Raw genomic sequence first — 14,194 nt, 5'->3', positions numbered from 1 at the left:
CACTGTTGAGTGCTGATGGGTTCGTATGTAGACTGATCACTCAAAAGGTCCATCATTTTAGTGTTGTAGTCACTGGTGTTGATTGTGATGACTCCACCTCCTTTGTCGGCGGTGGTGACGATAATGTTGGGGTCGTTGGCGAGGTCCTTAAGGGCAGTGATGTATCATCTAGGAAGATTAGAAGAAGGTTCACATAAAGCTGCAGTGAGAATGCCCTGTATATAACCCTTCTGGAAGTTGTTGTCACTGTGTCTATGGTTCCTGGTAACTAGGTTGAGTTGATAGTTAGGTTTGCGTATGTTGGTGGTAAATTTGAGTCCCAGACTCAGTGCTTGTTTCTCGTAGTTAGTTAAGGTGCGTGACGATAGGTTGTTTATCAGGGATTTGCATCCCATTTCCTTCCATCGACTGTTAGTGCAGAGGTACTGAAGTTTGCGACTGAGTTTGATCTTCTGTTGGGGGTTGGCTGTGGTGACTGTGCTGAGAATAAGCTCAGCAGTGTGTTGGTCAATCTGAAGATTGGCCCTCATATTCCTTGCAGTTTCAAAGGTTTCCTTAGCGACGTTAGAAAGTTCTTCGGCACATTCAGTTAAGTAAGATTTCAAGTTTATCAGAAACCTACCAATAAAAATGATCTCACACACTTCTATTCCAGTCAAGATACTAAGACCAAAAGAGGCATCATCATCGGGTTTTTCCTAAGAGCATACCGAATTTGTAGCCCTGAGTTTTTTGACGAGGAATGTACATACATTCACCAAACCTTCACTGAGTTACATTTTCCTTCCTTTTTCATCAAAGACTGCAAGAAAAGAGCTCTTCAGATCATTAATTCTCCACGCATCAACACCACTCCCAACAAAGTTATAATTCTTCCCAACAGCCAGGTTGCACTGAACGTTTCTAAAGTGCTCTCACAAGCTAACACCAGAGCCGCCATCTCTTCCAGCACTTCAATAAAGGATCGAACCAGGACAAAATCAAAGTACCACAAACCAGCCAATGCAGGGGTTTACACTATACTCTGTGGAGGCTGCGACAAGATTTATGTAGGTGAAACAGCAAGAAACCTCGACACCCGCCTCAATGAACACATTTACACATGTAGGAATGATAACTTGAACAACGCCTGTGTACAACACCGAAATTCCACCAATCATCTCATGAAATTCAGGGACGCCCAATTAGTGATCAAAGAAACTAATTTCCGTAGATGCAAGTGCCTTGAGTCAGCACTAATCGCTGTTTCGAATACAATTAAACAAAACAAAGGCAGCTTCACCATCTCTGAAGTCTTAGCAGGAATCCTCCTGAAAACAGTAAACCCTGCCATCACATAGTCTCTCGTGTTAATACTACACAAAGCACATTACAGAGAGTGAACACTGAAACAGGCCTTTGCTATCCAGTCTATATCTGTCTAACCTATTTTTATGTTACCCAAGTAATAGTTTTTATATCCTTTTACTCATGTATGAGTTAACTGTTCTACCATATTGTATTACTACTACTACTACAATTTATGTCACTACTACTACTACCACTAGTATTGCACCTCACTCTGAGCCTATATATACCCTCTGTGTCCATGTACTGTTTGTAACGGCTTGACAAAGCTCCTGGAGAGCGAAACATTGCCACAATAAACTGTCACATTAGTTGCACTTGTGTACTTTTACTTTACATAGTGTAGTGTTGTTATGGACCACCACAGAAACACTACTGTTTCTCCTAGTACAGTGTTGTTATGGACAACCACAGAAACAGTACTGTTTCTCCTAGTACAGTGTTGTTATGGACAACCACAGAAACACTACTGTTTCTCCTAGTACAGTGTTGTTATGGACAACCACAGAAACACTACTGTTTCTCCTAGTACAGTGTTGTTACGGACAACCACAAAAACACTGTTTCTCCTAGGGCAGTGTTGTTATGGACAACCACAGAAACACTACTGTTTCTCCTAGTACAGTTTTATGGACAACCACAGAAACACTAATGTTTCTCCTAGTACAGTGTTGTTATGGACAACCACAGAAACACTAGCATTTCTCCAAGTACAGTGTTATTATGGACAACCACAGAAACACTACTGTTCCTCCTAGTATAATATTGTTATGGACAACCACATAAACACTACTGCCTCAACTTAGGATTCCACTACATTAAATAAACTGTACTCACATCCTAGCAAGACAACAACTAAACTTAAACAGTTTATTAATATTTGAAGCTATAAAATCTAAAGAAGCCAAGTACCTTGCTGATGTGTCTGACCTTGCTGATGTGTCTGACCTTGCTGTGTCTGTATCTTGATGTGTCTGACCTTGATGTGTCTGACCTTGCTGATGTGTTTGACCTTGCTAATGTGTCGTCTGACCTTGCTGTGTCTGACCTTGCTGATGTGTCTTACCTTGCTGATATGTGTGTACCTTGTTGATGTGTCTGTACCTTGTTGATGTGTCTGTACCTTGATGTGTCTGTACCCTGATGTGTCTATACCTTGCTGATGTGTCTGACCTTGCTGATGTGTTTGTACCTTGATGTGTCTGATCTTGTTAGTGTGTCTGACTTTACTAATGTGTCTGACCTTGTTTATGTGTCTGACATTGCTGATGTGTCTTACCTTGCTGGTATGTGTGTACCTTGTTGATGTGTCTGTACCTTGTTGATGTGTCTGTACTTTGATGTGTCTGTACCCTGATGTGTCTATAACCTGTTGATGTGTCTGTACCTTGATGTGTCTGCACCCTGATGTGTCTATACCTTGCTGATGTGTTTGTACCTTGAAGTGTCTGATCTTGCTAGTGTGTCTGACTTTACTAATGTGTCTGACCTAGTTAATGTGTCTGACCTTGCTAATCCATCTGACCTTGCTAATGTGTCTGACCCTGCCAATGTATCTGACCTTGCTAATGTGTTTGATCTTGTTGATGTGTCTGACCTTGTTAATGTGTCTGACCTTGATAATGTGTCTGACCTTGTTGTGTCTGACCTTGCTGATGTGTCTGACCTTGCTAATGTGTCTGACCTTGCTAATGTGTCTAACCTTGCTAATGTGTCTGATCTTGTTAATGTTTCTGACCTTGCTGATGTGTCTGACCTTGCTAATGTGTCTGACCCAGCTAATGTGTCTGACCCAGCTAATGTGTCTGACACTGCTAATGTGTCTGACACTGCTAATGTGTCTGACCTTGCTGATGTGTCTGTACCTTGTTGTGTCTGTACCTTGCTGTGTCTGACCTTGCTAATGTGTCTGATGCTGATGTATCTGACCTTGGTAATGTGTCTGTACCTTGTTGATCTTGTTGATGTGTCTGTATCTTGCTTATGTGTCTGACCTTGCTACTGTGTCTGACCTTGATGTGTCTGACCTTGTAGTTGTGTCTGACCTTGCTGGTGTGTCTGACTGTGTTGATGTGTCTGTACCTTGCTGATGTGTCTGACCGTGTTGATGTGTCTGACTCTGCTGATGTGTCTGACCTTGATGGTGTGTGTGACCTTGTTGATGCATCTGTACCTTGCTGATGTGTCTGACCTTGTTGATGAGTCCAACCTTGTTGATGTGTCTGTACCTTGCTGATGTGTCCAACCTTGTTGATGTGTCTGACCTTGTTGATGTGTCTGACCTTGTTAATGTGTCTGACCTTGATAATGTGTCTGACCTTGTTGTGTCTGACCTTGCTGATGTGTCTGACCTTGCTAATGTGTCTGACCTTGCTAATGTGTCTAACCTTGCTAATGTGTCTGATCTTGTTGATGTGTCTGACCTTGTTAATGTATCTGACCTTGTTGTTTCTGACCTTGCTGATGTGTCTGACCTTGCTAATGTGTCTGACCCAGCTAATGTGTCTGACACTGCTAATGTGTCTGACCTTGCTGATGTGTCTGTACCTTGTGTCTGTACCTTGTTGTGTCTGTACCTTGCTGTGTCTGACCTTGCTAATGTGTCTGATGCTGATGTATCTGACCTTGTTAATGTGTCTGTACCTTGTTGATCTTGTTAATGTGTCTGTACCTTGTTGATCTTGTTGATGTGTCTGTATCTTGCTTATGTGTCTGACCTTGCTACTGTGTCTGACCTTGATGTGTCTGACCTTGTAGTTGTGTCTGACCTTGCTGGTGTGTCTGACTGTGTTGATGTGTCTGTACCTTGCTGATGTGTCTGACCGTGTTGATGTGTCTGACTCTGCTGATGTGTCTGACCTTGCTGGTGCGTGTGACCTTGTTGATGCATCTGTACCTTGCTGATGTGTCTGACCTTGTTGATGAGTCCAACCTTGTTGATGTGTCTGTACCTTGCTGATGTGTCTGACCTTGTTGATGTGTCTGACCTTGTTGATGTGTCTGACCCTGCTGATGTGTCCGACCTTGTACATGGAGCTTGGGAATTTTGCTATAAGTTGGTGCAGACACTTTGGCAGAGTTCATTAAGAGTCAGACCCTCGTGATGCTCCAGTGTAAGTTGAAGGTCCATTACTCTTCCAGACCTTATGACCTTGATCATCATACTCTCACTAACATGACCTTGATCATCATACTGTCACTCTGATGACCTTCATCATCATACTGTAACTCCTCAACATTAAGTTAAGTATTTCTTCATCAACATGTAGTTAACCCTTAACCCTTTCAGGGTCCGTCCCGTAGATCTACGGCTGGTCGGTGAGTGTCCAAACCGTAGATCTACGCCAAAATTCTAGTGCCGTCAAATTTAGCGCGAAAGCGCTCATAGGCCTACATATGAGAGAATGGGTCTGCGCGGTGGGTGTGCGCCATAAACAAAAAATCTAGGCGCCTGCATAGCATTGTGGGAACGCCGGCTCAGTCACCCTTGTTCACCATGTCTCGTCGTAAGTCAGCTCTCACTCCCCGGAAAATTGGGACTCTCCTCTTCCTGTCTGATAGTTCTGACACTGATGGAAGTGGAAATGAAGACGAATTCTACGGCTTTGATAAGTTAGTGACCGAAAATAATGACCAGGATATCGATAATAGTGCAGAAAACCCCGACGATCCTCGACCTTCTACCTCTGGTGTGGGCACTCGTGACTCACGGTCGGGTGTTCCTAAACGTAAGAGAAAACTAATATTTTCCCGTGGCCTGGCCTCTGACTTCAGTAATGACGATGATTCTGACGTGGATTGTGATTTTATTGCGCTCGACGATCATTCGAGTAGTGATAGTGAGGAAACATATTCACCAGTGAAGCGTCGGTATGTTCGCCGCCGCATGCACTCGGGTAGTGTACCCTATGCTGTGCCCAGGGGACGGAGTTCATCCCGGAGTACATCCCGGAGTACATCCCGTGGCCCTACACCCGTTTTAGGTAGTGATAGTGAGGATGATGTGGCTACACTTGGCATGGATGGGCCACAGACATCAGTGGATGGTGTTAGTGGGGCTGGTGGTGGTAGCGGCACCGCCATGCGTGACTCGCTGTGCCACGCGGGAACCCACGCTGCTGACTCGTCAGTTCAAGGACAAAGCGGAGCGTCACCCACCAGCCCGCCACAACCACCCGTACAACCAGCCTATGATGTCCAGTATCCACCAGCAAACCGTATCTGGGATTGGCAGCAAAATCCCAATTTTGTTCCCAGCCCTCACCACTTTGATGACTCGCAAAGTGGAATTCTACCTACCTGTCCCCTTGGAACCACGGCCAATGAACTGGAATTCTTTGAATTATTCTTTGACCAGCCATTGATGGAAATTATTGTCAGGGAAAGTAATAAGTATTTTCAGTACACCATGGCAAATACGATCTTATCACCACAGTCAAGACTACACAGGTGGAAAGAGACGACTGTTGCAGAAATGTATTTGCTTTTTGCAACAATAATGCTTATGCCTCACGTCTATAAGCATAATATAAAAGCATACTGGTCCACAGATCGGCTAATTTGTACCCCATCCTTCAGTGAAATAATACCAGTGAACAGGTTTATCTTACTGTTACGTATGTTGCACTTCTCTGACAAAACCAGGCCTGACAGAAGTGACAGGTTATACAAGATTAGAAATGTTTTCATGTATCTCAAACAAAAGTTCAGGATATACTTTTATCCATTCAAGAATCTTGTAATTGACGAGTCTTTGATTTTGTTCAAAGGTAGACTGTCATTCAAGCAGTATATACCGAGCAAGAGGAACCGCTTTGGTATAAAATTGTTTGTACTCTGTGATTGTGACAGTGGCCTGGTGTTGGATATTGTTGTATACACGGGTAGTAAAACATTGAAAGATACCAAGATGTTATTGGGTATATCAGGTGACGTAGTGAGAAACATGATGGCACCTTATCTTGGTAAGGGCCATACATTATATACCGATAACTGGTACACAAGCCCATTACTCAGTGATTTCATGCGAGTGAACAAGACAGATGTGTGTGGCACAGTGCGTTCTAATCGTAAACATATGCCCAGGCTCAACGCAGGTGTTCGTGGTGATGACGTGCAGGTGTTTACTGCCAATGACATCATGGCATTACGGTGGCATGACAAACGAGATGTCACATTGTTGACAACCATTCACCGTAATGAAATGCAAGACAGTGGCAAAGTTGATCGAGTGACTAATGAACGTATTCGAAAACCAGTGACAGTGATTGATTATACACAAAACATGCGCTTGGTTGACAAGTGTGACATGCAGATTGGTTTTGTTGACTGTGTTCGTAAGAGTTACAAGTGGTACATGAAACTTTTCTTCCATCTCATGGACATTTCAATGCTGAATGCATATAATATGTACCAAATAAAGACTGGTAACAGACCACCGTATGGTGAATTTTGTTTGTCTGTTGTCAGACAACTCATAATGAAGTACCAGGTAACAACACCTGCAATACAACATGGTCCTCGAATTCATCACAATATACCCAAGCGTTTGAGAAGAGAAGGTGATCATTTCATAATACAGCTTCCTTCAACTCAAAAGAAATTTGCTCAGAAGAGATGCATTGTCTGTGCACAAACAAAACGACGGCAACAAAGACGCAAAGACACTCGGTTTATGTGTGAGGAATGTAAGGTGCCTCTGTGCATGGTGCCTTGTTTCAAGGAGTTCCACAAGCTCCAGCAGTTCTAAAACCATGTCCAGTGATTGTAAATATGTAAATATATGATAGAACATTAGTATTATACAATATTTGTGCATGTTTATTGTAATAAACAACAGTGGTAAACAATAACATGATAATAACTTTAGTGCGGTTATTGTGTTCAATACAGTGAGTTTATATATATACATTATATACAGTATTGGTCTCTCAGGCCCCAAATGTTAGTAGGAATAGAAAAAAATTGGAAAAGAAAAGAAAAAACAACTAAAACAACAAAATAATATAATACGCGTATGTGGAATTCGTCGATGTTACCGCAACCACATCACTTTCTACAAACTTCTTGGCACTGTATCTCGGTAAGTACTGATCAGATTCTAATTTTTTTGTTTTATTACCTTCACAAAAATATGCTCTTTAATTCTGTAAGAAAAAATAATTTTTTTTTTTCAAAATTTCTTGGACACTGGTGCGTGACTTCAGATTTTGGCCTTGGACCCTGAAAGGGTTAAACTGTCCAAACGTAGATCTACGTTCGGAGCGCTACGCGTGCAAACGTAGATCTACGTTTGGACAATTTAAGGGTTAATGGCTTGGTGTTGTTAATGGCTCGGTGTTGTCAATGGCTCGGTATTGTTAATGGCTTGGTGTTGTTAATGGCTTGGTGTTGTTAATGGCTTGGTGTTATTAATGGCTTGGTGTTGTTAATGGCTTGGTGTTATTAATGGCTTGGTGTTGTTAATGGCTTGGTGTTATTAATGGCTTGGTGTTGTTAATGGCTTGGTTATTAATGGCTTGGTGTTGTTAATGGCTTGGTGTTGTTAATGGCTTGGTGTTGTTAATGGCTTGGTGTTGTTAATGGCTTGTTGTTAATGGCTTGGTGTTGTCAATGGCTTGGTATTGTCAATGGCTTGGTGTTGTTAATGACTTGGTGTTATTAGTGGCTTGGTGTTGTTAATGGCTTGGTGTTATTAGTGGCTTGGTGTTGTTAATGGCTTGGTGTTATTAGTGGCTTGGTGTTGTTAATGGCTTGGTGTTGTTAATGGCTTGGTGTTATTAATGGCTTGGTGTTGTCAATGGCTTGGGTTGTCAATGGCTCGGTATTGTTAATGGCTTGGTGTTATTAATGGCTTTGTGTTATTAATGGCTTGGTGTTGTTAATGACTTGGTGTTGTTAATGGCTTGGTGTTGTTAATGGCTTGGTGTTATTAATGGCTTGGTGTTGTTAATGGCTTGTTGTTAATGGCTCGGTGTTGTTAATGGCTCGGTGTTGTTAATGGCTTGGTGTTATTAATGGCTTGGTGTTATTAATGGCTTGGTGTTATTAATGGCTTGGTGTTATTAATGGATTGGTGTTGTTAATGGCTTGGTGTTATTAATGGCTAGGTGTTGTTAATGGCTTGGTGTTATTAATGGCTTGGTGTTGTTAATGATTTGGTGTTGTTAATGATTTGGTGTTGTTAATGGCTTGGTGTTATTAATGGCTTGGTGTTATTAATGGCTTGGTGTTATTAATGGATTGGTGTTGTTAATGGCTTGGTGTTATTAATGGCTAGGTGTTGTTAATGGCTTGGTGTTATTAATAGCTTGGTGTTGTTAATGGCTTGGTGTTGTTAATGGCTTGATGTTATTAATGGCTTGGTGTTGTTAATGGCTTGGTGTTATTAATGGATTGGTGTTGTTAATAGCTTGGTGTTGTTAATGGCTCGGTGTTATTAATGGCTTGGTGTTGTTAATGGCTTGTTGTTAATGGCTTGGTGTTGTCAATGGCTCGGTGTTGTTAATGGCTTGGTGTTGTTAATGGCTTGGTGTTGTTAATGGCTTGGTGTTATTAACGGCTCGGTGTTGTTAATGGCTTGGTGTTGTTAATGGCTTGGTGTTGTCAATGGCTCGGTGTTGTTAATGGCTTGGTGTTGTTAATGGCTTGGTGTTATTAATGGCTTGGTGTTGTCAATGGCTCGGTGTTGTTAATGGCTCGGTGTTGTTAATGGCTTGGTGTTGTTAATGGCTTGGTGTTATTAATGGCTTGGTGTTGTCAATGGCTCAGTGTTGTTAATGGCTTGGTGTTATTAATGGCTTGGTGTTGTCAATGGCTCGGTGTTGTTAATGGCTCGGTGTTATTCATGGCTTGGTATTGTTAATGGCTTGGTGTTATTAATGGCTTGGTGTTAATGGCTTGGTGTTGTTAATGGCTTGGTGTGTGAGAACTACTAATATTCTTCAGATAAGAACCACTCAAGAATAACAATACAAAATTACTATTAATTATTGCCATAATTAAACTTTTTAACTTTCAAATTTGAATTTAGACAAATACTGTAATTAGTTAGGGCAACAATTTAAAGTTAGTGAATGTTTATCATCAAGGAGAGATTCTCACCTTACAGAGTTGACAAGGCATTCCACACTTCTTCCTGCACTGACTGTGCTTACAGCGCCACTGACAATCTTCCAGACATGGAGGACACTCTGCACTACACGGATGCTTGCAGCTGCAAGTAACACACATAAAAGTACAAACTCATCTACAAATACATAAAAGCTTAATTATATCAACCATATATCTGTAAGTATATACAAGATTAGTTATATCAACCATACATAAAAGTTACCAAGCACTTTCGTAAAAAAACCTTAAGACACCTATAACAATCGGTGCCATTTACCGGATACCTCACACAAACATCCCAAATTTCAGTGAGAAATTAAAGTCACTAATAACAAACAGACAAATGAATAAGCACCACCTTCTCTTAGCTGGAGACTTCAACATCAACCTTGGCTTACTAGATGATCAGCCTGTAACTGATTTCATCAACAATATGAACAACACAATTCTCATACCTACAATAACTAAACCAACCAGGCTCACTGAGACAAGTGCAACCATAATAGACCACATATGGACCAATATACTAGCCCCCCTTAAATCAGGGATAATCACAGATAGCACTACAGACCACTACCCTACCTTCCTCCTGACAAACATTAATAAACCACCACTTGAATACAACAAAGTCTCATTTAGACTCCATGATGAGGCCTCAATAAGGAAGTTCACAACTGACCTAGAGATTGTTGACTGGCCTACAGAATTCTCCAAGGCCAATGGTATTGATGACTGGACAGACATTTTTCTTAACAAATTACTTAGACTATACAACAAACATTGTCCTATAAAAACGAAACAGATCACAAACAAATGGCTTGGTTGCCCATGGCTAACCAGCACCATTCTGAAATCCATTGACAAGAAACACCAATATGAAAAGCAATATAGACAGGGCTTAATACACAAAGATATTCTTAAACACTATTCATCAGTTCTCACAAAAGTAATAAAGAAAGCCAAACAACTATACTACTCCAGTAGATTCACAGACACTAGAGGAGATATGAAAAAGACCTGGAAAACACTCTCAGATTCTAGGGACCCACAAACTAAAAAAAAACAAGAATATTGTCCTAACTAAACCTAATGAAACACCACTACATCCCACTGACACAGCTAACAAGATAAACGACTTCTTCTCAACCATAGGATCTAATCTCGCCAATAAAATCCCACATACTAATGCCCATGCCGGGGACTACCTAGATGGGAATTTCCCAAATTCCTTCTATCTTGCACCAACTGAGCCCTCGGAAGTCACCGAGATTATAAAGTCACTTAAAAACAACTCAGGGAATCTGTCTAATGTCCCACCATTACTGTACAAGCGAGCGGCCCATATCTTTTCGCATGCTATTTCATTACTTTTTAACAAGTCACTAGAAACTAGCACCTTCCCAAAACTACTCAAGATGGCAAGGGTTACACCAATACATAAAGGTGGTGACCCTACAGACTTAAACAACTATAGGCCAATATCAAACTTACCATTCCTATCCAAAATCTTTGAGAAACTCGTGCACAGGAGACTATATTCATTTATAACAGCACAAAACATACTCAACCCCTGCCAATTTGGATTTAGGAAAAATAAAAGCACTAATGATGCAATCATAAAAATGCTAGATCTGCTTTACACAGCATTGGAAAATAAGGAATATCCACTAGGAATTTTCATTGACCTAAGAAAAGCTTTTGACACAGTAGACCACGACATCCTACTCCACAAACTTGACCATTACGGTATAAGAGGCCATGCGCTTGCTTATTTCAAATCTTACCTTACTAAGAGGTATCAGTATGTTACCATTAAAGACACAGCATCAACAACACGGCCACTTGATACTGGAGTTCCGCATGAAGTGTCCTTGGTCCCCTGCTCTTCCTCATATACATCAATGATCTTCCAAACGTATCCCAACACCTGAAACCCATTCTCTTTGCTGACGATACGATTTATGTCATCTCTCACCCTAATCTTGCCACCCTCAACACCATTGTTAACGAGGAGCTGATCAAAATATCGACTTGAATGACAGCCAATAAACTTACGCTTAACACTGACAAAACCTACTATATTATGTTTGGTAGCAGAGCAGGATATGCACAAATTAACATTAAGATCGACAACACTCTAATTACCAGACATAATGAGGGCAAATTCCTAGGCCTATACCTTGACAACAACCTGAATTTCAGCACCCATATCCAACACATAACCAAAAAAGTATCCAAAACAGTTGGGATCCTCTCCAAGATACGATACTACGTGCCGCAAAATGCCCTTCTCACACTATACCACTCACTTATTTATCCATACCTCACCTATGCTATTTGTGCTTGGGGATCAACTGCAGCAACACACCTAAAGCCAATAATAACCCAACAAAAAGCTGCAGTAAGAATAATCACTAAATCCCATCCCTGGCAACACACCCCCCCACTCTTCATAGATCTAAACTTACTCCCTGTTCAGTACATCCACACTTACTACTGTGCAATCTACATCTACAGGACCTTAAACTCCAATATCAACCTTGACCTAAAACGCTTTCTTGATAGTTGTGACAGAACCCACAGGCATAACGCCAGACACAAACATCTCTACGACATTCCCCATGTCCGACTAAACCTTTACAAAAATTCAATGTATGTCAAAGGCCCTAAAATCTGGAACACCCTACCTGAGAACTCTAGAACTGCAGACACATTCATCACCTTCAAAACTACCATTAGAGGATCTGCTGATGGTCCCTACTTAGTGTCGTTATATTATCTCCTTGACCATGATTGTGTCGCAGTTGCTTGTTGTATTGCTATTGGGCTTAGCATTTTTTTATTGTTCAAGCAGACTGTTCTGGTTGCCAGTCGATCAAGAAATTAGTTTATCTGAGGACTTTGTCAGTCACTTGTTTAAGTCTAGTCAAGTCTTGAGACATAGCGAACTACTTAGAGCACTTACACACATACATACTTACTTGTACATATTTGTAATATCTTATTAACCCTTTCAGGGTCCGTCCCGTAGATCTACGGCTTTACGTTCAGGGTCCAAACCGTAGATCTACGCCATGAGCTCAGCTCACTCTGATAAACTGTGAGTGGTACATTTGGGCCTAGATATGAGAGAATACATCTATGTGGTATGTGTGCACCACATAAAACAGATCCTGCAGCACACTGTGTATAATGAGAGAAAAAAAATGAAATCATGATTTTTCGATTAAAACAGCAACTTTGCAGTGTTTTTTCGTGTGTTTTTTATAGTTGTATTTGCGATTTCTTGGTCTCATTTGATAGAATGGAAGACATATTACAGAAATAGAGATGATTTTGATTGGTTTTAGCACTGGAAATGGCTTGAAACTGAGCTCAAAGTAGCAGAAATGTTAAATTTTTGCCGATATTCAAGAGTAAACAAACGACCTCACGTGTCTAATACGCACCAGCTGGTGGGTCTAATATACATTCACAAATATGGTGATGATATTTATACAATTATTACAGTATTGCATAACAGTAAATCTTCTATTTTTTGGTGTGAATAAAAATTCATTATGTGAATAAAAAATCAAAATGGAATTTATTTGTAAAGCCTCAAAACATAACTAATGAACAGAGGAAATGTTAGTTTAGTGCCAGGAATGCCTACATTGTTCATTCTGGACCCTATTTTGAAATTGGAATATTTTGAACTTTGTGTTAAATTGGCCAAATTAACAATTTCCGATCACTTTATTTTGTAGTTGAAACAGTTGACTTGGCGATTTCTTGTGCTCAATCGATAGAATAGAAGTAATACTAGTGAAACAGCTAAGAATTTGGTTGACTGGAATAATGTAATTGGCCTAAAATGGGAGTCAAAGTCGGCAAAATTGCCGATTCGTAAATATCGCTGACACATCAAAATTCGCGAGAGCATAATTTCGTCAATTTTCCACCAAATTTCGTACTTTTTGCTTTATTACCTTCACAAAAAGATTCTCTACGATTTCATAAGAAAAAATAACAAATTTTTTTTTTGAAAATTCTTGGACACTGGTGCGTGACTCCAGATTTGGGCCTTGGACCCTGAAAGGGTTAAATGTTAATGTACCAGACGGGTACTTAAGAATTATAAATGTGATATGTGTTTTCAGCACAATAATATTGCATACGAGAGAGATTGATATTATTTTGATTATTGTGATTAATTTACTTTAATTTAATTTAATTTGATAATATACCTCTAGACTTAATAAATTTATTAAATTTTAATTTCTCTAGTTAGTAGCCTACCAGTTGTAATCCTGAAGCACTATTGAATAATACTGAATTCTATTGGATAATTGGACAAGGATACTGACTACTTGTTACGAAAACCCAGTAACAGGCTGGATGCTAGAAGGGCAGTCCTTTCTAGTATTCACTGGAGATCTCTAAGCTTTTAGAATCGTGTTTTTTGTAACAAATGGGGGGCCTGTCCGGGAGGCTCTTGATCCAAGGTGTTAGAGAAACTGTCTGGGATGCTCTTGATCCAAGGTGTTGGAGAAATTGTCCATTTTGAAATACTAGTAACTGATGATCAAACGCTCTGAGTACTTTCCTAATCTGAAGACTTTGAGTTCAGTCTTGTACAACATACCAGGTGGATGTATGTACCTGACTGAGTCTCTTGATCCAAGGAGATGGAAATACTGTTTATGAGTTCTAGCTCTAAGACAACCAACACTAAAATTCCTATTAGGATTAT

At 40.4% G+C, this 14,194-nt stretch overlaps 1 protein-coding gene across 2 annotated transcripts in view; it reads right to left on the bottom strand.

Annotated features, from left to right (window-relative positions):
* LOC128685213 (NFX1-type zinc finger-containing protein 1-like) overlaps positions 1-14,194 on the bottom strand; it is a 429,985-nt gene that overhangs the window by 138,163 nt on the left and 277,628 nt on the right. For both annotated transcript variants that reach the window (XM_070080633.1, XM_070080696.1), the window contains exon 10: positions 9,451-9,562. In XM_070080633.1, coding sequence (XP_069936734.1) covers positions 9,451-9,562 — 112 coding nt within the window. The remainder of the gene's footprint in view (positions 1-9,450; positions 9,563-14,194) is intronic.

This window comes from Cherax quadricarinatus, chromosome 1 (assembly GCF_038502225.1).
Source record: "Cherax quadricarinatus isolate ZL_2023a chromosome 1, ASM3850222v1, whole genome shotgun sequence".
In the NCBI taxonomy this organism is placed as follows: domain Eukaryota; kingdom Metazoa; phylum Arthropoda; class Malacostraca; order Decapoda; family Parastacidae; genus Cherax; species Cherax quadricarinatus.
The sequence above is the reverse complement of the archived record's forward strand: the minus strand, read 5'-3'. Positions and strand labels throughout refer to the sequence as shown.